The 23,986-nt window shown below is 41.5% G+C and overlaps 3 protein-coding genes and 1 long non-coding RNA gene across 9 annotated transcripts; 1 reads left to right on the plus strand and 3 right to left on the minus strand.

The window, feature by feature from the left end:
• Positions 1-97: 97 nt before the first annotated feature.
• LOC143512051 (uncharacterized) lies at positions 98-5,195 on the plus strand. Of its 3 annotated transcripts, none has more exons than XR_013130350.1 (4): positions 98-339; positions 703-881; positions 3,677-4,143; positions 4,248-4,385. It is a non-coding gene; the product is annotated as an uncharacterized LOC143512051 (long non-coding RNA). The 3 variants fall into 3 exon arrangements; XR_013130349.1 differs by adding an exon at positions 4,989-5,195 and having other exon boundaries at positions 190-339; positions 703-4,143; positions 4,248-4,463; XR_013130348.1 differs by having other exon boundaries at positions 190-339; positions 703-4,143; positions 4,251-4,361.
• Positions 3,948-6,731, minus strand: LOC143512048 (hepatic and glial cell adhesion molecule). 2 transcript variants are annotated; one of them, XM_077001926.1, is made up of 6 exons: positions 6,583-6,731; positions 5,524-5,808; positions 5,189-5,440; positions 5,007-5,090; positions 4,268-4,398; positions 3,948-4,105 (listed from the first exon to the last, which is right to left on the minus strand). In XM_077001926.1, the coding sequence occupies exons 1-6, from the start codon at positions 6,635-6,637 to the stop codon at positions 4,088-4,090; spliced, it is 825 nt and encodes a 274-aa protein (XP_076858041.1). In that variant the 5' UTR covers positions 6,638-6,731; the 3' UTR covers positions 3,948-4,087. The 2 variants fall into 2 exon arrangements, with proteins under 2 accessions (XP_076858041.1, XP_076858040.1); XM_077001925.1 differs by having other exon boundaries at positions 3,961-4,105; positions 4,205-4,398.
• A 2,116-nt stretch (positions 6,732-8,847) lies between these two features.
• Positions 8,848-13,489, minus strand: rpe (ribulose-5-phosphate-3-epimerase). 2 transcript variants are annotated; one of them, XM_077001928.1, is made up of 6 exons: positions 13,316-13,489; positions 11,234-11,313; positions 10,781-10,920; positions 10,199-10,333; positions 9,701-9,787; positions 8,848-9,568 (listed from the first exon to the last, which is right to left on the minus strand). In XM_077001928.1, the coding sequence occupies exons 1-6, from the start codon at positions 13,435-13,437 to the stop codon at positions 9,557-9,559; spliced, it is 576 nt and encodes a 191-aa protein (XP_076858043.1). In that variant the 5' UTR covers positions 13,438-13,489; the 3' UTR covers positions 8,848-9,556. The 2 variants fall into 2 exon arrangements, with proteins under 2 accessions (XP_076858043.1, XP_076858042.1); XM_077001927.1 differs by having other exon boundaries at positions 8,848-9,572.
• A 7,937-nt stretch (positions 13,490-21,426) lies between these two features.
• On the minus strand, positions 21,427-23,774 carry ackr3a (atypical chemokine receptor 3a). 2 transcript variants are annotated; one of them, XM_077001176.1, is made up of 2 exons: positions 23,489-23,774; positions 21,427-23,026 (listed from the first exon to the last, which is right to left on the minus strand). In XM_077001176.1, exon 2 carries the CDS (start codon positions 22,999-23,001, stop codon positions 21,862-21,864), a length of 1,140 nt encoding a protein of 379 aa, XP_076857291.1. In that variant the 5' UTR covers positions 23,002-23,026; positions 23,489-23,774; the 3' UTR covers positions 21,427-21,861. The 2 variants fall into 2 exon arrangements, with proteins under 2 accessions (XP_076857291.1, XP_076857292.1); XM_077001177.1 differs by having other exon boundaries at positions 23,652-23,715.
• Positions 23,775-23,986: the final 212 nt, after the last annotated feature.

Here is a 23,986-nt window from a genome sequence, read left to right on the forward strand (position 1 = left end):
CCGCAGGTGAACAACCGCACCCCCATCACGAACCCGCGGAGATGTGTGCCTGCGTGCGTAGAACAGACACTAATGATCTCTCCCAGAATAGCCCAATATCTAGAGACACTTTGGTCCGTTTGGCCTACATCCAGCTTTTATTTTCGAGTCTTCTCTGAACAGCACCGAACGACTTATTTACGTTAGGGAGAAACACAAACGTAGCGCTATGTTTGTGTTTGGTTGTGTATGGTTTTACTTGAAGAGGGGGTCATTTTTGTTATGGAAAAAGTCCATGGCAAGAAAATCAAGTTATACCTAAACGTCTGAAAACGTCCAACAGGAAGCACCAAACAGGAGGTGAGTAAGGGTTGGTCATAGTACACACACGCACACACACTCACACTTTCCTATTCCTAGTTTACGTAGTGGGTGTGTGTTCCTGCCGCTCCCTGAAGCATTGCAGTCACAGCAAACACGGCACACCTGTAACACTTCTCACAACACAAAGATCCAGCCGAACCAAATTGCTGACCTTTAGCTCACCCTTCACACACACACACACACACATACACACACACCAGTAGCAAGTAAGCCAAGATATTCATTGTTGGGCTTACACAACTTCAGTCTGTTGTAATTAGCTGAGACTCTTCTGCCCTGACACACGATTCCTCGCTGCTCTCCACTTCTGAGGTATTTTCATTGTTCATCCTACAACAGGATAATAACCCAAAACACGGCAGGACTACCTCAGGAAAAAAGAACAAGATGGTGAGCTTGAACACGTGGGGTGACCAGCACAGTCTCCAGACTTAAACCCCATTGAGCTGGTCTGGGATGAACTGGACAGATGAGTGAAAGCAAAGCCCTCAATTTCTATTGTAGAAAGTATCCCACAAGTACGTTCAGCTGTTATACAGTATCTGCCAAAGGTGGCTGCTTTGATGGACTGAGGAGTCAAACATTTAGAATACATTTTAGTCTATAAATTGATTCCTTTTTTTAACCCCAATTGTTTATTTGTGCCTAGTCAGTACTGGCAGCATCCCTGTCTATACTCACCTTAGTTGATACTCAAACACAACCGTCATCTCTCACTTGTATATTCAGTAAATCTACTCTGGTCAAAAACCATTTACTCTGGTTATGGTTATTTACGCTTCTTGGTAAAAGTTTACTTTTTAAGTGAGCTTGTTTTAATCAAAACACTCGGTAATGACATTGATTCCTGTAGTTTAGTAGTAGTCTGACTCAAGGGTATCTTGAATTCTGGCCTATCCTGTTATCTAGGATGAATTCTGTGAACAGATGCAAAGCATTTTATAAGTTGTTCTGGATAAGAGCGTCTGCTAAATGCCCTAAATGTAAATCTATTTTGAAACTTTATTCTGTATTCAGCCTTTTTATCAAAGGTAGCAGTTGTGACTATTTTAAGAATTCATTGTCCTCACCCACCATCAGGGGCGTAACAGCAAATTCTGGGCCTTGTACACTCTCAATGTCAGTGGGCCCCTATAAATGCCAGTAAACGAGATATATGAGTAAAATGGGCCCCTCTCCCTACTTGGGCCCAGTCAGGTCCACTTTCCCCCCACTACCACGCCCATGCCCACCACTATCAATGACGGCAGGGTGAGTTTGTGGCATGGCTTATGGATCCTAATGTACAATTATGCCACCTAGTGTTCTTTTAACAACAATACACCCAGGCCTGCATCCCTCTAATACCACAGATCTATAATACTGCTAGATCAGGAGGTAATGCTGATAGCTAGAAGGGATTACAAGATGGACACCAGTACAACACTGAACAAGCATTATAAGTGTTCAGGTAATATCCGCCACTCATGTCAGGCCATATACGTCATGCAGGAAACACTTGACACAAGCTCAGAGAATTACTAATGTTCACTTTATGAACATGTGCAGAATGATTGATTTCATATTTCCAACAAAAGACAAACATGGTCTGTACTATTATTCCTACTTTTAAATTTGGTAACTGTTTCATTTTAAAGACTAAATGTGAACAGAATGTAGACAGGTCACCTGTGTAGGCAGGGAAATGTTAGTCAAAGTGTTGAACTAGAAGGAAAAGCATACCAGTTTCAGCTGTTTAAATGTTTTGAGTGCTGTTTTATTTCATTTATTAATCTCATTATCTTTAACGGGTTGAAAGCACCAGTGTTAGACACCTGGAGAGTCACAAAGCTTTACCAGCTCAGTTATGGATCTTGCAGTCTCCTTCCACCAGACACCAGACGTCAGACGTCATGGTGAATTTGCACACTGAAGCACAACCCACAGAACCCACACAGCCTACATCCATTCTCCACTACATCCAGACTCAACTACATTCAGTCTCTACCCTCAATCTCACAGACTCCACTACATCTGCAGAACATCTAAATATGAAAGGTTCTTCAGTTGCTATAGGATTCATGAAAGTGCAAGTTTAAGGTCTCAAGCATCCTTAAATGAAGTTTAGGCATAGTTTTTTCCCACTGCAATCCAGCTGAAAATATTTTTATGGAGCTACCATGGTTAGACATGTCATCATCATCATCATGTCAACATGGCTACTTGGTGATTAGCACGTTTGCCTCTCAACACTGGGGTCCTAACATGGTTAGGGAAATTGGCTTTCCCTCAAAATTGTGTGTACATGTGACTGTGTGTCTCCAATAAAAACCAGTCTGAGTGTGTGTGCATGAATGTGTGTGTGCTTGTATGCCCAGTGGTGGATGGTGCTCTGCCACTAGGGTCTGTCCTCTCTCCCCTTCCTGCACCCCATTCTTCCCCCCAGGGGGCTGTGGATCCTGGTAGAGAGTACGCTGTGTGCAGTTGGCTGCTGCTTCTCTGTGTGTGTGATTGGTCGTGTAAAGTAACCTTGGGTGTCTTGAAAGGTGCTATATAAATTGAACATTCATTCATCATCAGAGAACTGCAAGTCAGATGTTGGACCCAGCTCATGAGACAGAACCATACCGTGTTCCTGATAGATGTGCCCACTCAAGCTGAACAGCAGTTCAGAAAACTTCTCAGTTCAGAAAGAACTTTTTAGTCCTTAGAAAAGGCCTAAAGAAAAGTGTTACAGAGAACTAAAGCAGTAACAGTGCTTGGAAAAAGGTTGAATGCTAAAATAAAACAGTCGTATCTCAAAAATAAGAGAATAATCCCTTGACTGACTCATACAGTCTACACGCCACCTCAGGTTTAGAATGGGTCAGTTGGTCCTGTTATTACACTATAAGATCAACAACAGACTGCAGAATATTTTCTGGGTTAAAATGAAATTGTTTGGGAGAAGCACACATATCAAGTTAGAGGGAGATTTAAGTGTGGTGTGTGTTATGTTGTTAACAGAACATTAGGTGGCATAATTCTGCACATCTGAAAGTGTCAAATGTTGCAAATTCTTCATCTAGAATGTTCACAGATTCTTGACAGGATGTTAGCGGTCTGATAAGTGCTAAATATAACGTTTAAATAGTTTTTTTTAATAGCTAGAGCAGATTGAATAAAGTGAGTTGTGATGACGGTTGTGTGATAGAGTGCTACAAAAGGAAAGCTAAGAAGAGTTTTGACAGAAAAGCTCTCAATACTGTAATCATGTAAATGCAGTTGAGATGTGTTAGTCTGTGTCTAACTCTTCTCTGTGCTGTTGTTTTTACTGCTGCTCAAAAAACCACAGCCCCACTTAAACGACAATTTAAACAGGAAAAGTGCAGCGTGTGCTGGGGGAGGCATGTACACAGGTGGGCTTTGACAAAGAATCACCGACACACTGCACGCAGCATAAATGTGTGAACAGGAAGAGGAAACACGGCAGGTTCCCACTGCTGTAACGTCAGCATCACCACCACACCGCCTGGATTCTGCACAAGCATGATGTCATTTATTTGACAACGTGTGAAACGATCATTTTTATTTTGTGTAAATGTAGATAGCAGATAATGTACAGAAAATAAAGTGAATTTCCCATATATTAAGCTTCCCCACCAGAGAACCAGCCTGGCGGGGGGTGGGTGGGTACAGGCCCCAGAGCGAGTTTATGGGTGGCTTCCTTTGGTCTTGCTGACAGTCTGACTTCTCAGCAGCCCGTCTAGATTTCTCCCCCGCTCTGTGAAAACGCAGTGAGGAGACGAACAGAACTTGGAGGTGACCGTATTGCTACATATGAAATATGAAATATGAAATGAAATATGATCAAGCTAATGACCTTGTTTATGAACTCGACTGTAGTTTGTTTGTTTTGTTAACAGCAGGTCTGCGGCAGTCTTACCCTCCTCCGTCTGCGTGTGCGGACACAGCACACACACACACAGATGCCGATGACGGTCAGGACGAACACTCCGCCTCCTGCGGCCACCACCGCCCAGAAAACACCAGTTGGATACGTCGCCTGCTCTCCGTCTACCACAGGTTTTAGGCCAGGGTGAATTATAGTGAGCTTATAGTGAGCTTACAGTGAATTTATAGTGAGTAGTAGCAGTCACCGCCAGCAACTTTTCAAGGGCAAATTCTTTACAATATAAGAAAATTAATATTTACTTAACAAATATATATGAATTAGATGTATTAGTATTGGTATTTATAATTTTCTAGTTGAATTAATTTATTTACTTTGAATGTAATTCATCTGAATTTTTTAAGCATGTGTAATGTTTATATACAGTGCCTATTAGTGTTAAAGCCTGCTGAAGTCAGGAGGTTGGGTTGGTGGTGTTTGTTGGGTAAAAGCGTGGTTGGTGGTGTTTGTTGGGTAAAAGCGTGGTTGGTGGTGGTGTTTGTTGGGTAAAAGTGTGGTTGATGGTGTTTGGTGGTTTGTGTTGCATTCCTTTAGCCTAACAACATGGACATTTTTGCTCTTTGTCCTTGTCTATTTTGTAAACAGAAATTTTCAAAACATCATTCAAAATCACATTTTTTAAACTCAAAATAATTATTTGCACAGTAAATAAATCCACTGCTATAATAATTCAAATTCTCTCTCTGACTTATAGCTGTCAGGGACAACTGACCTTTTCCACCACCACCATTTCTGCTCTGATCACTTGGATTAATTCCTGAATTTCCAAGGGTTGGAGGATGCGATACAGAATCTCCTAGAAGGAAAGAACAGATCCTTAACCGCAGCTGAAGACCGTATACAACCACTACATACAACCGAACTTGTACAACCCAACAGCGCTACAGTACATACCTGTGTCTGGGCAGAGCAGTTGGACGTCTTTACTTGTTTTCTTACTGACTTTGTTACTCACTGTGCAAGATACATTTTCTCCCACACCAATCAGAGGTAAGTCTAAAGTCAGTGTGTGGTTCGTCGCGTTCATCCATGGGATTCCGCCTTTGCTCCAGGAGACGGATGCGTCGGGGTAGCGTTCAGCGCCACACGTGAGCGTCACCACTGATGTACCACACGTGGCGGTCAGCGAAGGTTCGGACAAGGGCTCTGAAATGCAGAAAACTCAGAAGTGAACGGGTGATTCTTCACTCTCCTCTGGAGGCACATCTCTCCACAAAGCCTGTACTTACTAAGAACACACAACCTCACAGTGGTGTGGTGTTGCTGGACTCCGTCCGTGCTGAAGACTGTGGCGCGGTAGTCCCCAGCGCTGCTGAACTGGACCTTCTCCAGTACGAGCGCTCCGTTAGGCTTTGTTTTCAGCGTGGACACCGTGACCTTACCGTCCCTCCGTCTGAAGACTTTTTTCTGGTTATGGATCCAGGTCAGTTCACTGCTGCTGTCTAAACCATCAAAGTTCAGGGGCAGTTCCACAGCTGCCCCCACTGCTCCGTACATGCACCGCTCGCCTTCTTCTAGATTAATTAGATGAATGTTGTAATTTATATCAAATCAGCATTTTACACAAAAAGAAATGATGGATGACAGATGACACAATTATTAGAAAGCATTGGATTTCAGTTTTCATAATCTTTTTGTCGTTGTAATTTCAGATTTTTTTTTGTTACAGCTATATCAGACTTTAGTTATTGAAACCCATTCCCGCCACTTAAAAAAATCCAGAACATATTTTTTCTCATTCCTACGTAAATTGCTCTCATTATTTTGATTATCTCGAAATAATGAGATAGCAATTTACGTAATTATGAGAGAATAAAATTAGGATGTGCTGGATTAGTTTTTTATTTTTATTTTATTTTAGGTGGTAGGAATGGGCTTCCATAGATTTTTATATAATAATATGAATTAGAGAATAATATCAGGGCGATTCTAGGTCGCTATATTTTAGTTCAGCGTTAGCTGCGAATCGTCCTTCATATCTGGGCGGTATGTTTGTTCAGACTGTAATTACAGTCAGAGACTACACAGCCAAAAACAAAAACTAAACCTCTACTGCTCCGCTATACTACATATATGCGACAAACGAACTACATGACACGGTTTATGTTTTATTTTTATAAATGAAGAGTTTCTCATACGAAAATGGCTACACATTTGCAATTTTGGTATTAGTAGATTTCCATAAAGTTTAATATTTCTCCACTTTTAAACAGCACACCTGCTTGAGTTACATTTACTAAGAAACATTTTACGTTATTTCCATCTACAGTATATAAAGTTGAAGTTACCTGCTAAGGTAGAGCTGAGGATGAAGACAGCTGGAACAATAATATTGTGCAGCATCGTGAACGTTTCCACGGTGGTTTCTTCAGAATGACTTTCAGGTCAGGCGTTTCCTGAACGCCTGCACGTTTAAACCCGTCAACAGGAGGAGTGTTGTGAGAAAGTCACATTTTATCACACTGGTTGATGATGGTTTATGGCTTAAGACCACATTAAGAAAACGTTTATTCTCTGGTACAGGGAATGCTGTGGCCCTTCTCAAGGATTTTCTTGTTGTCGCCAACAGTAATATTAATCATGTTTGTAGCCATGTGACATATGTTATGAAGTAATAATGCTCTTCAGTGGGTAAAATTGTAAATTTTTTATTTTAACCAAACAATTAAGGTAATTCAGGTCATATTTATATTTACAGTGGTAGATTGGCAAATAATGCAAAGAGGGCTAATGTAATCAACGGCAAAGCAACACGATAAACAATCAGTTAATGGAAAAGCAGATAAATGGAGATGAAAGATTCCATTAGTGTTGTTTTGTAGTGTGATCCCATCACGTGCATGGGCAGGGTGATGGTAGGAGGAGCTGTTGGAAGTGTTTAGAGACTTTCAGTAGGATATGGAGGGAAGGTGTTGTGTTTAACACATGTACCAGAGGTTGAAAAGGGTGGTGTCTCCTAGAAGAGACTTGTACAGTAACACAGGCAGTGCATGTTACTGCGAGTGTGTAGAGATAGAGAGTAGTGAGGGGTATATGACACCAACATGAAGAACATGAAACTTCTGAAGAGCCTTCCCATGTGTGGAAGCTGCACTTCTGTAATCAAGTCGTCTGAACCATGGTGGGACGCTACTTCCCCAAACTGTTAAGCATCCAAACCACATACCAACTCTTTGCTAAAGTAATTCACTTTGTACAGACGTACGGCAATGATGGGCCTGAATTTGATACTAACTGGAGGGTTGGCTCCAACAGATCCTACAATTTACATGATCGGCCTCAGAAGGGTGCAGTCCTGGGACCACTGGGCCCCCATCCTCAAAACATTAGGACTGATTTTCTTGTGATGGTGTTCACCTTATATTCAACATTTAAAAACTCTAATATTCACTGTGGAGCATGAAGGGCACTGGTGATGACTCACACCACATTTTTTTTTAACTGCAAGATTTCTTTGTGCCTTAGTGGTGGTGATGCCACCTGCTGGCCTGCATGGTACCTACATATACGACCAGTCTCTACACGTTGCAAAGCCGATCACACTTCCACACTGAAAGGTCCTGCATGTGTGCGGAACTAACTCTGCCCCTGTGGCTTGGGTGAACAAGCACCACTGGGCAAGTAAGAGAGTACAAAAATATACCTTCCACTTCTGATATCACAGCAAGTCCATAAGCTTCCAGGTTTGGTTCCTACTAGCTATTTGATTGTAATTTACATGAGTTTCTCTTCACACACCATCCTCTTCTATTGTGTTTCATTTATTTTGGCATTTCAACATTAATAAGTGGATCGTCTAATAGTAAATATTTTAGTATTTTAAAAAATCAGAATGGTTATGTCTGAATATTATGAAAATATAAAAAGAGGAACTTTGTGTTCTGCAGCTATATTTACTTGAGGCTTCTGCACAATTTGAAGAAACATCTCTCAGAAATCAAACATCATCATCTAACAGACCTCAAAAAAGTCACATTAAAACAACCAGTCATTCAATGTTGTGTGAAGATTTTTCTCTTTTCATTATTAGTGGAACAGGATCCTATACCACTTCTGAAACAAAAACCACCCCTGCCGCTGGCTGTTAATCAGGGTTAAAGCCCAGTAACGGAGTGCTTACCCTGCCACATATGTTCAAAAGCACCTCCCTATAACCTTTAAAGGTCGCTGGTGAGCTACACTGAAGCTGCTTCATGATGGTTATTGGTGAGCTAACTTCTCTGATTTCTAGTGCAAAACTATAGAGATTTAAATACAGTCTGTGTGCTTTCCACATCTTCATTCTGATGCTTTGTGGAACAGGTGTGATGATCTCCACAGGGCGACTAAAGGACAGTAATGCTGTGCCCTTCTTACCGTGCTGACACATTCACAGCCTGACACACACACACACACACACACACACACACACACACACACAGCTGTTCTGTCAGCCCAAATCCTGGGAACAGCGTTTGTCCGTATTAATTCTACTGCTGTACCGTATTGACCAGTCTACATGTGACCTTAAAGCGAGTTGTGGAATGCCGACAGAGACCCAGCACTGGAACTAATGAGATATATTTCATTTTATTTTCTCACACTGCACGCTTTGAACACTGAGTGTTTACTTCTGGACTAATTACATTATTTCCTTGAAAAAAAACGATCTATTCACCAGTGTCTGTGTGCTCATCTTGCTGATTTTCACCACCACCACCAGAAAAATGGAATGCAGAAATGGATTTAATGTCTCAAGGTGACATGAAAGGTCTTGTGATCGTTCCCAGACTGCTGCTCTCCCACGTCAGCCTCAAAACACAGAGTCTTAACAGGCCAGCAGTAACCCAACGAGATCAAGACCCGTATGGACGGACAAACAGATCATTCCAGAAAAGAATCTGTGCAGGAAGGTGGGCATTCTTTTTAAAGTCTTCAAAGCTGGAGACCAAGAAGAGGTGCTTCTTTCCGGTGGCTGTGAGGTTTTGAGTCCAAAGGCATTCTTTGCATGACCTGTACTAGGTGTCGGAGACACCACTTGGAGTTGGAGAATCCTACACCAGTCTTTTGAAAACGATTCAGACCTTCAGAGACAGACTGATAATACTACAGTTTCATCCCTCCCTCCTTAGCTCACCAAAGAGAAGAGGGGAAGAACAGAACCCAACATGGCTGGTTAGCGGTCCAACGATCTCTTCTGAATGGCCTCCAGTACAACATCTCTTAGCAATGCGATGACAGAGCGAGGGTCCTCACTGCTCACCAACGCACTGCCCGAAACGATCATGTTCGCACCTGCCTGAGACAGAGAAGGTGTGGGTCAGGCTCAGAGTTAGAATATTCTCTGTATTATTAGGTCATTAAATGTGTGACAACGTGTTTGGTCCTACTACGGTGGCCTGTGTGGGTGGTAGTCACTGGTTATACCTCAGCACATCTGTGAATGGAGTCTGGACCGACTCCTCCGTCAACCTCGATGTCTAGGGAAGGGAACTGACTTCGTAACCAGACAACCTACAGGGGGAATCAGAACCATTCTGTACATTAACTCAATATAGGGGTGTGTGTTCTCACCTCTGCCTCCAGTTTACACAGATAACACCATCAAACCTAGTTTCCCCTCAGTTTGCTTTAGCCGTTAATCTTAGTGAAAAACTCCCTTAAGTGGTAATGGGTAGCAGTTTGGTATTGATTAACTGACTGCATTCAATTCAACATTACTGCCATCTATATTTGGTAAAATATGAGAGTCAAAAGCATTTTATATGTAAATAACTGGAAAAATTAGTACAATCTCAATATCACATTTAGTATGAGGTTGCCATAAACATGTACCATAAGTAAAGTTTGTTTCACATGGCAGGTTAACATCATTACGAGCCTACTGCAACACATTATTAAAAAATAAATAATGCACAAACCCACTTTAGGCATCATGTCTTCCATAAACTTCTGCCCTCCGAAGCCTGGTTCCACCGTCATGACCAGAGCCATGTCAATCTGCCCAGCCCAAGGGGCTAACTCTTCTACTGTGGTACCAGGCTTGATAGCCAGGCCAACCTGCAACACCACAACACTTCATCACCACCACCACCACCACCACCACCACCCTGAAGATACCTGCCCACAGGGGACGTCATCTGGATGTTACCACAGAGCTCTACGTCCAGGTTTGATTACCTGGTACTGAGGTATGACTTAGACTGAATCATTTAATCAGTCTGACACAATGTGATGATTTATTTAGACTAATGTTTAATTTATCAGATCATCACCAGGTTTCATAGAGGTGCTAGAGCAGCAAACAGACTCTTGTCTGTACAGCTCTGCTCTAACTCTGCCATAACCCTACTGAGAGAGAACTGAGACCAGGTCGAAGTCAAAGAAAAGCCAAAAGACATTGAGACTGTGTGTGTCGGGGGGGCTCAACACTGCATCTCTATGCGTTTGTGCCAGCTGAGGGGGCAGGAGGCGGGGGCAGGAGGCAGGGGGCAAGGCTGGCCAGACCTTCATGCCGCTCTCTCGGATATCTTTGATGAGGTGTCCAGGGTTGGTGCTGGCCTCCAGGTGGAAGGTGTACTGACTGGCACCGGCTGCTGCCATGGGCTTCACCCACTGCTCAGGTGTGGACACCATCATGTGCATGTCTGCAACAAAACACACCCTTACATCTCACATTTACACTTCATATGGACAAAAAAATCATGTTAGAACCATCATAACAACTGGCGTCATCATTCTTGGGGACTGCCCGTCTCTCTCCTCTCATGCTTACGCTAGTTCTCTATGTTGCTACACTCTCAGTTCAAGTCCCACCATGTTGTAGTGGAATCTGGCTGTGTAAACAGTGACTCATGTCATGTTAATCAACTAGACAAAGAATGGACCAATTTAAAACATGTACATACAGTATAACATTTATAATATTGCGTATATTTAACATTTCATGCCACAACTTACCAAAAAAGGGATCTGGCCCCACAGCCTTCCGCAGACATTCCACCATGGGATGGCCAAACGTGATGTTTGGAACAAAATGCCTTCAGAACAAGACAAGCGGAACACAGGACAGGTTGGGGAGCTGCTTGTTAGCGGCTTCTGACAGCACACTAAGCTGAGCCCCTGACTCACTGAAGCCACACTGCACAATCTGGTGTGTTCCTCTGAAACCAGGTTATTTTGCAGGTAAAATTTGTCTTTCAAAAAGAGAAAATCGCTAAGCTACAGTGAATTCCTCCAGTCTGAACAAAAGTAGTTTTGTGGTTCTCTTCCACCACGGCAGATCCAGAGTCCTGAAAATGACCTCTAGCTGCTTCTCCATTTACTATATGTAATGTTTTCACTACATTAGGGAATCCTACATATGAATTTATACGATGTTAAAAACGTGTGCAGAAGCGAACCTTGCTTCAACATGTGTGATGGGTCCATTTTGCCTGTGAACTCTCGACATCCTTTGCAAACAATCCCCTTAACTTTAGTGAGTATATTATATTCTGATTTGCAGTATCCAGTACAGCTTACTACATACTACTAACATACTGAATGGGTCTCAAATCAGTATGCCATATGCAGTATTCGACCAAGCAATAAGACCAGATAATGTACTAATCCCGCCAAAAGTTTTAGTACACGCCAGAGTCTTCATGGTGTACTGCATCCCATCATGCAACAGTGGCGTGACAGATGTGGGCAGAACCTTCGTACGGCCCATTCATACATTCAGTATGTCACTAAACTGCACACTTTAAATGCACAGGTGTTGCATAGGTGTTAGGAAAATGATCAGGATTCACTTTGTCCTGGTTCAGTTTGTGTGGTGCAGGAGACCCGACCTCTGAGACCACAGGAAAAACACTCATGCAGCTTTCGGCTCAGAAAGATCAGAGTGTATATTCACATCTACGTGGTTACACCGTGTTCGACAAGCACTGCGGTTACAAAAGTAAAAATAACTAGCAGAGCACTCCTACTAGCGGTCAGGCTTGTAAAACGACCAGTATAAAGGTCAGTCTATAGGATGCGGTGAAACCATTCCGTTTATGTTACTGCCACGATGTTTCCATGTACAAAACGCAGCATGCTTGCTTAAATCATGAACGCATGCGCGCTTTGAACGTCACCTTACGGGAGTGAGTGCGACGCGACCCAAACAAACTCAACATTACAAAGTTCAGCTTTTCACAATCGTCCCCAAGTTTACAGTTGTGCTGAACAGCCACCAATCAGCACCGAGTGGAGCCTTGAAGCCACAAGCTGTACACAAAATTGTACAAATACAGACACGCAAGCTGTGTGTAAATGAAGGATTAGGTTTGGTGCTCCTAGTGGGTTTTAACGTTTGATTAATCATTTCTAATGAAGAATTCAACATTTAAAAGGAATTTAAAATAGATTGCTGAACTACTGGTCTTTAAATATATTATATGTGCTGGCAGGATGTGAAGCTGTTGGTTGAAAGCATCCTAAGGTTCTGAGGATTAACTGGATGTAACTGGATTCATGTTCTCATCTATAAGTGGGCTCATACACAATACAGCCTCAATTATACTAAAGTTCAACAATGCTTAAACAACAAATTTATAATGTTATTTACGTAGTCCTAATATCACAAGAAGGTCTTAAATCTCATTTGTAACAGATCCTGGTCCACACACTCCACCATCACTCCACCTGTAGACAACACCATCCTTCTACTGGGGCGGCCCTTCGTCTTCATTCACTATCTAGATGCTGTAATGTTGGAAACTACAGCCCAAAGTATCGGTTGGTTGGTGTGTGTGTGTTGTGATTGTAATAGCTGGGTTAACTAGTTCAGTTCTACACGAATCCGTCGTATAACGTTAGCCAAGTTACTAAAAGTTGTTGATTTGAAAAGGTAGCTCGCTAAAACTACAGCTAATAAAGGTGAATTCAAAAGTGATCCGAGGTCTTAACTAGGTTAGTTTTACACAGGCTCGGTTTACACGTGTGCTACTCATCTTGTTAGCTACCAGTAACACCTGAAGTAGCACCAACAAATGTATAAGCTTTATCTCCTACCCATCCATAACGTCGAGATGCAGATAATCTGCGCCACACTCCATCATTCGCTCGCATTCTCTGCCGAGTTGTGAGAGGTCACTGCTCAGGATAGAGGGTCCAATTTTTGCGGTATATGCCATGATATCTCTGTATTGTTCCAGCAGCGTCCAACTTCAAACAGCTACAGAAAGACTTCCGGTTTTATACCGCGAGGGTTAATATTTCCAAAATAAAAGATCCTGCTGCGAGAGTGCAGGAGTGTTCGTGCCGTTAATTCGGCTTTGCATAGCATCTAATAATAATAATAACATGGACGTAATTTTGGGGGGGGGACGGGGGGGACATGTCCCCCCCACTTTTTCAAAAGCCGGCTTTGGTCCCCCCCAGTTTTTACGGTTAAAACCAAATATTTAAATAGCGACGAATCTATGTCCCCCCCACTTTTGAAATCAAAATTACGTCCATGAATAATAATAATAATAATAATAATAATAATAATAATCTTTCTTTGTAAAGCACCTTTCATATGCATCTCAAAGTGCTTTACAGAATTTACAGACATAAAATAGAAGAAAACAAACATCAAATGTAATACAATTTAAAATAAAATTATATTATAAAAAAATTATACCATAACCATAACCATAACCCTAGATAAACCACAGAACTTCCCTAAGTAAACGTAAGAAGGTTTTGAGGCTCTTCTTGAAAGTGTGCAGGGATGAAATGTCTCTGAGCTTCTAGAGCAGGGGTGGCCAGCCCGCGGCTCGCGAGCCGCATGCGGCTCTTTGCCTGGTTTCATGCGGCTCCCCATTTTCGTGGTGCGCGGTTAGTTTACAAGCCTAGCGAGCCGCTAATACTTTTAAAACCGGCGTAGTGGAAAACGCGCATTTGACTGCCTTCACAGCTAATAATTTACACTCGCCACCCCCCCCCTCTCAACACATTACACTCGCCCATGTACGATGTGGCTCTTTGCCGTAACACAGTAAGAAAAGTGCCTCTTGGTCTATGACGGGTTGGCCACCCCTGTTCTAGAGTTCCAGTATTTAGGGCCATAGTAGCTGAAAGTGCTGTTCAGTTTTTTGCAATGTATTGTGTCTCTTCGTATGTGAAACGTGAGTGTGAGGTAACGTTATGGACTACATATACTTTAGCTAGGGTTACATACACACAGGAGGGGACCTTAACCTTTACCCTAACCCTAACCCTCTGTACCATATCTCTTGCTTGAAGACAGTGTTACTTCAGCTCCAGGATTCTGACAAGACAAAGGACCCAGGAAATGTGAGCCCAGGGCTGACGGTCACTCAGTTGAAGTTAAGCTTGAAAGCGAAAGCGGATTTCCTCAATAAGACTAGAAGTTTTAAGGGAAACAACTGTTTTGTGTATGTGTGTGGGGACCAATGAACACTTATGGCTATAATGTCTTTTTGACTCTTTGTATCTACTGGTAAATAGAACAAATATGCTGTATAAATACAGTACATACAGTTTCAAGTATATGTATAAAGTACATACACAGGGTTGCCAACTTTTGACGTTCGCTTGGAGTGAGATTTTAACCTGGAGCCGGTGGCGAGTGTATTTTGTTGGGGGGGGGGGGGGGCGAACGAAAGTTGTTGAGCGGGGGGGGCGAACGTAAAATGGACACAGATTCAGTGTTATATCGCCGGTGGATGGCGCAACGTGTTGAATCATATATGTGGATCTGAGGTAAATAAACTGGATATTTTTTTTCGGCGTGAGATATCGGAAGTGTGGCGTGAGAGCGTGTGAAAACGGTCAAATCCGTGTGTCTCACGCTCAATGCGTGAGAGTTGGCAACCCTGCATACAGTTTCAAATATATGCAGGGCTAGAGTGGGCCACTTTTTCAGCCCGGGAGTTTCATGCTCAAATCCGGCCCAAAATATATTTTCCCATCCCAATCGGCCCAAACTAGAGATTGACATGAGCCGGCCCATCGGGAATCCTCCCGAATCTCCCGATTAGCCACTCCGGTGTATATGTATAAAGTACATACAGTTTCAAGTATATGTCCCACAAGTTCATCTGGTTCAGAATATCTGATTTTGTCACTTTTCAATCCACAGTGTGACATTTGTATTTCTTATTAATACACATATGTGATTTATATTGGTCATAAACATAATTTAGACACAAGGTCATTTCTAGTCTGAGGCACGGTGTATCTATCATGTACCTTCAAAAAACACTTCTTAAGTCACACTGAAGTCCAAACGTTGTTCACTGCAAACTATCTGAAATAGTCTCCTACATCATCCAATTGCACACCCGGAGAGCCAACCGCAGTTTTAGACCTGCAGTTCTAGACCTGCAGTTCTAGACCTGCAGTTCTAGACGTGCCGTAGTTTTAGATGTATGTAACGTAATATCCAGATAGTGTTTTAGTATGTCGCGGGAGCAGATGGAAGAATATTTATAAGCAACAATAATATATGATAGATATATGATAATGTCTGAAGGTAATTTTTGGGTTATCGTAATGTTTATGTCATGAAGGATGAATCTGACTAGCGTTAGTGTGTCTTGGTTCGTTAGTTCTGGCTACCTTTATGGCTACTTAGTAGCTACTTTGATTAAATTTGAAACAACTTAAAGGAAGGAAATTAGCACTTACTACGCTACTATTAATACTAAAAGTAGTAAGCAAGCTAAAGTAGCATTTCCCCATCATTATTAACCCATAAGAACCCAGACTATGTTCTGAATATTGATACAATTGAGCATATTAATATATGATACACATACAGTTGTGATCAAATTTATTCAACCCCCAATGCTGCGAAGGGTTTTATGGAATTCAGTGCACATTTGTAATTGTGTTCATAATGAAATCTTACAAGGACTTGTTAAAGAACTAAATGCAACTAAGATAGCATCAATTTTTTTTGTCATAAAGTATTAAATGGCCTTTTTGTGATTTCTTCATTGACACAATTATTCAACCCCTTTACGACTACCACTCCTAAGAACAGAGGTTCATTCCAGTGTTTTCCATCAGGTATTGAAAACATCTGTGGATGTCAACGAGCAGCAATCAAGCATGATAAGCACCAATTAGGCAGATTTAAAAGGACTGTGATACTCAGCTCCTTCTAGACATCTACTGGTGTGTTTCCAAGCATGGTGAAGGCAAGAGAATGGTCCCAGAAGACAAGAGAAGAGGTTATTGCTCTTCACAAGAATGGCAATGGATATAAAAAGATTGCGAAGTTGTTAAATATTCCAAGAGACACTATCGGAAGTATCATTCGCAAGTTCAAGTGAAAGGGCACAGTGGAAACGTTACCTGGTCGTGGCAGAAAGAAGATCCTGACCGCGACTGCTGTGCGATACCTGAAGCGTAATGTGGAGAAAAATTTCCCGCGTGACTACTAAGGAACTGAAAAAAGACATGTCAGATGTGGGCACTGAAGTTTCAGCTCAGACAATAAGGCGCGCACTGCATAACGAAGACCTCCATGCCAGAACGCCCAGACGCACCCCCTTGCTGACTCCAAAGAACAAGAAAAGTTGACTGCAGTAAGTCATGTGGACAAGCCACAAAGGTTTTGGAACAGTGTACTGTGGTCAGATGAAACTAAATTAGAACTGTTTGGGACAATGGACCAGCGCTATGTTTGGAGAAGGAAGAACCAGGCTTATGAACAAAAGAACACCTTGCCTACTGTGAAGCATGGCGGGGGGTCAATTATGCTTTGGGGCTGTTTTGCTTCTAATGGTACAGGAAAGCTTCAACGTGTGCAGGGTACCATGAATTCCCTTCAGTACCAGGAGATCTTGGAGGAAAATGTGATGGAGTCAGTCACAAACCTGCGGCTTGGGAGACGTTGGACCTTCCAACAGGACAATGATCCGAAGCACACATCCAAGTCCACTAGAGCATGGTTGAACATGAAAGGCTGGAACATTCTAGAGTGGCCATCGCAATCACCAGACTTAAATCCAATTGAGAACCTCTGGTGGGACCTAAAGAAGGCAGTTGCAGTGCGCAAGCCTAAGAATGTGACTGAACTGGAGGCTTTTGCCCATGAAGAATGGGCTAAGATACCCATAGGTCGCTGCAAGACACTTGTGTCAAGCTATGCTTCACGCTTGAAAGCTGTCATAACTGGAAAAGGATGTTGTACTAAGTACTAAAAAATAATGTCACTAGGGGGTTGAATAAAACTGATAACGATGTGAGCACAGTAAAGACATTTGTGGTTATTCCATCATAAATATTATGTTATGTTTGTCTAATTTATAAGTGCCTCTTTGATATAATTGTAAATAAGATGACTGAAATGATCAAAATCAATGTCAAACTGGCCAAAACACTTTATTTCAGTGGGGGTTGAATAAATTTGATCACAACTGTATATTTAGTCTGCTAAATGCCGTAAATGTAAATATGATCGGTCTGAAGGTCATTTTTGTGTTATCGTAATGTTTGTCATGAAGGATGAATCTGGCTAGCGTTAGTGTGTCTTAGTTCGTTAGTTCTGGCTACCTTTATGACTACTTTGTAGCTACTTCGACTTTGAGAGAAATGCTAGTCCTGCGAACGTAAATTTTTGCCGGGGGGGGGGGGGGGGTGGTGGTGGCGAACGTAAAATGAAACAAAAAAACAAAAAATTGTATTATATTGCGATCGATCGGTCGCCAGTGTTTGCGCCAGAGCGAACTGGTAACTCATTGAATCATAGATATGGATCAGAGGTAAATAAACTAGATTTTTTTTTCGGCGTGAGAAATCGGATGTGTGGCGTGTGAGCGAAAAACCCCAAGTATCACATAATATTTGCTAGTTGCATGCCAATGAAGGTATACGAGTAAAATAAATCACTCCTAACATTCTGGAAACGTATGCTTACTCACTGAAAGCATCCTGACATTATGCAATTTTTGCTGATTTTTAATACAAAATAGCCTATGCCAGTAATCCAGTAGTTTAATTAAAAATAAAATATCTTCAGGAGACAAGCTGTGTGTGTAAATGACAAAATTAATCTAAACTCCCTAAAAGAACAGGGGAAAATGAGGCGTACTACTTCTATTTAAATACAAAATGTGGTGTACATTATCGTTTAAAACTTGTCAAATGTTATAGATTTGGCTAAAACAATTCAGAATCAATGGGCTTATTTAACAAATAAACAATGGATTATTACAATATACAAGCCCCTGAGCCTACGGCATGCATTGGAACTGCTGGTCTAGAACTGCAGTTGGCTGTCGTTAGCTACATTCCGAGCCGCTAGGTGGCGCATGGCTAAAACTACAGCACGTCTAGAACTGCAGGTCTAAAACTGCAGGTCTAGAACTGCAGTTGGCTCTCATAGTCGCTGATTCGACTATTCGATTGGATGACCCCTAGTCGACTATGAACGTCATAGTCGAATGTACCATTCTCACTGCATGGGGATGCCCAAGGATGCTGCTAAGCATTAGTTGTTACATAAAATGTCTTTGTTTTCGTTATATATAGCCTTTTGTCAAATAAAATCATCCTAATTTGTGTTAATAAATATTTTTAATGATGTGTGCACATTAACAATATGCTTCTTCCTTACCACACATTAATAAATCACACCTTGCAGTTGCACAATCCAAATGAGCGGAGCTGAACACGCTGTCGGAGCTGTCGTATTACTGTATAATAAAAGTAACTCGTTACCAGGGAAAGTAACTATTTGCGTTACAGTAAAAAAAGTTATATGCCGACAAATAAGGTTTTTTTTGAAAAAGCAGTTTTCACAGTCAGTTGAAATGAGGAGATCAGAAAGGTGTTTAACTTTTGATATTTATTGCACATCCACAGACCAGTGCAGGATAAAATCCTTTAAAATCCCAAATCTTTGTAAAAAAAAAAAAAAAAAGCAAAAGTAAACAGTTACACTATATAAAGTGCATTTACATCTATCAAATTAAATTAAATTCTCTCAACCTGAGACAACTGGTTTGTTCACAACAGAAGTAAACTTAACAATAAAACCTCTATCCTTAATAAAATAAATTAAATACACAGTCTGGTAGACATTCAGGAACTTCAAGTATTTTCTTAAATAATGTTTATATCGCCACCTTGAAAATGCAAATTTTTCTTCGGCTTGCTCCTGACTCGCCTCGCTGCCTCTTCTCCTTTTGTGTCGCGTGTCTCTCCGTCTCACTGGCGTGTAAAAACACTGGTTCTGATTCGCTTACTGACTTGTTAAGTTAAACAGGTGTTACACGGAGAACTGTGACCTATCGAGATCTGTTACTCCTCACTAGCCTGGGCAGCGGTCCGCTCGGATTACTGTTAGTATATCAATATAGTAACGCACCGCTTTTAATGACCAGTAACGTCAACGGCGTTGTAACGACACGAAAAGTAATTAATTATATTATCCCGTTACTGACAAAATGACGCCGTTACCTAACGCCGTTATTTTTAACGGCGTTATTCGCAACACTGAGTGTGAGTATATGAATCGTGAGCTGTGAACTTTTAAACCCTGCGATTTAGTCGTACAGTTTGAGCTGGAGCTGAGTACACGATTTAAAATATCGCACAGTGTACGCCCAGCTTTAGTTGAAGACACCTCTACTGCAAACATTCATTTTGTCCCCAACTGCAGATATTCTATCCGAATATGATTTCAATAATAATAATAATAATAATAAGTTAAACTTATATAGCGCCTTTCTAGTACCCAAGTATTTCATAACATATGGTGATTGAAATAGAAAGTATTCGTTAAGATTCAGTTTTAACACCCTATAAACATATCATATCCTTTCAACAGGAAGTAGTTATGAGTTTCTGTTGCTTACTCAGACATCAAAGCTACAGCTGTTCTGCAGACACCGTTTGAATGAACAGTTTAGAAATAAAAATTGTGTATTTTCATTTTGAAAATATATACTGAAAAAAAGTTATCTTTAAAATTATTTTAAATGATTGGAGATGTAACATTAATGTAGCATCAGTATGATGCCTGTGATGTACTTGTACCTGTGTACCAAACCCCAAACCCACACAACGATCTCACAGTTTCCTTTGAGAACATCTTGTTAACACCATCAGAAACTGCTCGAAGCCTGGGTGTAACGTTGGACAACGAGTTGTCCTTCTCAACACATGTTTCAAAGCTGACCAGATCCTGCAGATTTCTCCTCTGCAACATATAGAGAATACGACCCTTCCTTTCACAGGAAGTTACTCAAGTGCTTGTGCAGTCTCTAGTAATCTCTAAGCTGGACTACTGCAATTCCCTACTTGCAGGTCTTCCTCTACGGGTCACCAGACCTCTACAACTAATTCAGAATGCTGCAGCACGACTGGTTTTCAATCTCCCCAAGTTCTCACATGTGACTCCTCTACTACGCTCTCTTCACTGGCTTCCAGTAGCGGCACGCATCGGATATAAAACCTTGATGCTTGCTTACAAAGCCAAAAATAGACTGGCCCCTCCCTACATGATGTCCATGGTAAAAAGCCGATCTGTACAGCGAACACTTAGAACCTCAAGCTTGGCTCGACTTGAAACTCCATGCTTAAAGTCTCATGGAAGACAAAGCTCCAGACTATTCTCCGTCCTGGCTCCAAGATGGTGGAACGATCTTCCATTAGCTGCTAGGACTGCAGAGTCTATTGCTATCTTCAAGCGTAGACTGAAGACTCACCTGTTTGTTGAGTTCTTACCAGAGCACTAATCCAGCTGATACCATTTGCCGTTGTTCTTAAATTGTATGTCTGTTTATGGTTATTTGTGCTTCTTGGCAAATGTCTAACTTGCAAAACACTAGGTAATGATACTGACTCCTGTAGTTTAGTAGTAGTCTGACTCAATGGTGTCTTGAATTCTGCCCTATTTGTATTATTTCCTAGGATGTGTTCTGTGATCAGAAGCAAAGCACTTTGTAAGTCGCTCTGGATAAGAGCGTCTGCTAAATGCCGTAAATGTAAATGTAAATGTACCAGTTCAGTTCAGCGTGTTTTTCACACAAAGACTTATTAGAAGCAGACTTACTCTTATTTTTGCTGTTTTCTTTTCTTTTATTTTCTTTTAAACATTTATCATTTATAGATTACATGTACATACATGAGGTATTTAGTAATTGTTATTGCTTGTAGGCACTCTGCTGTTTGTAAATAGATTTTTTTATGTTATAGTCTTTGCCATGATATAAAGACATGTACAAGCCCACATGTGGAAACAGTGAAATGTTTTCATTTATTACAGTGAAATATGATCATTTATAATCCTACAGTGACATAGGAGGGGTTGTAAATGCCATCAAAACTCTTTTCTTTTGGCCAGTAACAATAGGTATTAGATATAGATCAGTTGTTGAACAACCAGTAAAACTCAGAAAAAAGATGATGATTTCAGGAAAAGAAATTTAATTTCTTATTCTTTCTTATTAGGCATAATAGATTTGTAGATTTTATTGTATCAATTTGCATTTATAATGAAAATTAAAAGCTAATTTTTTTTATTGATTTTAATTATATGATATGATACATCTGCAATGACCCAGTCCAGGCTGTATGTCCAGAATCGCTGCATGTTACAGTTCCGGGTGGTTCTCAGTGACTGTCTCCTCTGTCTCAGTACCCTGAGAGCCCTCCGTGAGGTGTGCCAGGCCTGTGTGGGTGGAGTATTTGAACATGAAAGCTTTCATGAGGTCATGGCGGTATTGGCGGTAAGCCAAGCTGTAGACTACAGGATTTACACAGCAGTGGAGCAGAGACAGGGTATGAGTCAGGTGCAGTGCAGTGAAGAGTGCGTTCTCTCCCGCACAGCTCAGCGGGAACACGCCAAGCATGGCCATGGCATCAGCCAACAGGATGCTATGATACGGTGCCCAACAGGCCAGGAACACCACTATGTACGTCAGGAGGATTTTCTTGCTGACACTGGAGTCTTCCTCCCTGTTTGGAGAGGAAGAGGCAGATGTAGCCAAGGCACTTGCCAACAGTGCATAGGATATCGCAATGATAGGGAAAGGCACAGCAAAACCCAACACCACAAAGCTTAATTGTATGCCAGCCATCCACCCCAATGGGTTATTGTCTGGGTAGACAGGGCGGCACGAGGATATGTTACCATGCGAAGACTTAACTGATTGGAGAAAGTAAGCATCAGGCACAGAAGCGATCAGAGCAATTAGCCACACTCCCACACAGACTACACAGCGCACTGGTCTTTCCCACTGGCCACAGGTGTGACCTAGCCGCACCACAAACAGGTAACGATCCACACTCATGCAGACTAGGAAGAAGATGCTAGCAAACAAGTTGACGCTGAAGAGGAGGTGGGTTAACTTGCAGGCAGCTTGTCCGAAGGGCCAGTGTCCCCCCTGTGCAAGTGAGCTCACCCATACAGGTAGCGTGGCCACGACACACAGGTCAGCCACAGCGAGGTTTAGAATGTACAGGTGCAACCCATGACAGGGGCGTCGTACCGAACGCAAGCTGGCCCACACCACCAGGGAGTTGGCAGTCAGACCAAACACGAAGATGAACACGGAGAGGGTACACATGGTCTGTAGGAGGGCTGATCGACTCAGGTACATAGGGCAAATTCGCATGTGCACCCGAGACACGTTGGATTCTGTGAAATTTAGGTCCTCCCACTCTGTGATGAGTTCACTCGCACCGAAATCATCAGCACTGATTTCACTCGCACTGAAATCTTCAGCACTCATTTTTTTTGTGAGGTGAAGATTACACCTGGAAACAAGAAAAATTAAAAATTAATTAAAAACTGGGCCAGGGTTTTGACCTTTGATTTGGCATAACTGATCTGAAACACAACTTTGTATGTTTGTAGATTGTCATATCACAAAATGATTCGTCTGTATTGGGGTTGTGACCTATATACACTGCATGTATGTAAGTCAGTATATATATATATATATATATATATATATATATATATATATATACACATACAGTATAAAGGAGACATAAAAACGGTGGATCACTGGTACACTAAAGCAAGTTACAGTACATAACGACATAGGTGGTTTAAATAAAAATAGAAAGCTAACGATAAATAAGATGACCAAGGACTGAATTTTAATTAAGTCACATCAAATTTCTTTAATATGTCAAAGCAAAAATTATGTTGATTATTAATGTAATCAAGGCTCTGTTTTCACATATAGTCTAATCTAGTAATAGTAATCTTACCTTTTGTAACTATAAATTCAGCAGTACTCCTGTGCTTTACAGCGTAGTTTGCGTGTGTAGCGCGGTAGATAATAGTGAGATTTGAAGACCACAAACTGGTTTGAGGTTTAATTCACAACGCTTTTAAAAGGTTACACCCCTTACGGCAGTTACACGTCCTTACCGTTGAGTCTGTGTAAAATGATTCGGTTTGAGAAGTGTGAGAGGAAGGGACACACGCCTCACACAAACCGACACATTCGTGCTCATGTGACACCGATTCTGGGCTTTATATTTTCGCTTTAGGATTTTACTGTATTGCTTTCTAGAGCTTTCACCCATACACAGACTACACAGCGCACTGCTCAATCATGATTTCATGAAATACTGGACTTCTCACAGAAAAAAATAAGCCTCACACATTTACATAATCATAAAATTAATAATTTGTAACTCATGTTCTTTAAAGAGTATATCCTAATCCATAAACCATGTACTTTCTGATACCCATTCATGTAT

Source organism: Brachyhypopomus gauderio, chromosome 4 (assembly GCF_052324685.1).
Source record: "Brachyhypopomus gauderio isolate BG-103 chromosome 4, BGAUD_0.2, whole genome shotgun sequence".
Classification (NCBI taxonomy): domain Eukaryota; kingdom Metazoa; phylum Chordata; class Actinopteri; order Gymnotiformes; family Hypopomidae; genus Brachyhypopomus; species Brachyhypopomus gauderio.

Bases quoted from the DNA above. Each gene is read 5' to 3' on its own strand.
- LOC143512048 (XM_077001925.1), bottom strand. From the start codon at position 6,637: ATGCTGCACAATATTATTGTTCCAGCTGTCTTCATCCTCAGCTCTACC. The intron at 5,441-5,523 runs GTAAGTACAGGC...TCTGCATTTCAG, and splicing joins TGTGAGGTTGTGTGTTCTTA to AGCCCTTGTCCGAACCTTCG. The intron at 4,399-5,006 runs GTCAGTTGTCCC...AACCTGTGGTAG, and splicing joins AAATGGTGGTGGTGGAAAAG to ACGGAGAGCAGGCGACGTAT.
- ackr3a (XM_077001176.1), bottom strand. From the start codon at position 23,001: ATGAGTGCTGAAGATTTCAGTGCGAGTGAAATCAGTGCTGATGATTTC.
- rpe (XM_077001927.1), bottom strand. From the start codon at position 13,437: ATGGCATATACCGCAAAAATTGGACCCTCTATCCTGAGCAGTGACCTC. The intron at 10,334-10,780 runs GTCTGGCCAGCC...GTGGTGTTGCAG, and splicing joins TCCGAGAGAGCGGCATGAAG to GTTGGCCTGGCTATCAAGCC. The intron at 9,788-10,198 runs GTGGGTTTGTGC...TTCCCCCTGTAG, and splicing joins TGGAAGACATGATGCCTAAA to GTTGTCTGGTTACGAAGTCA.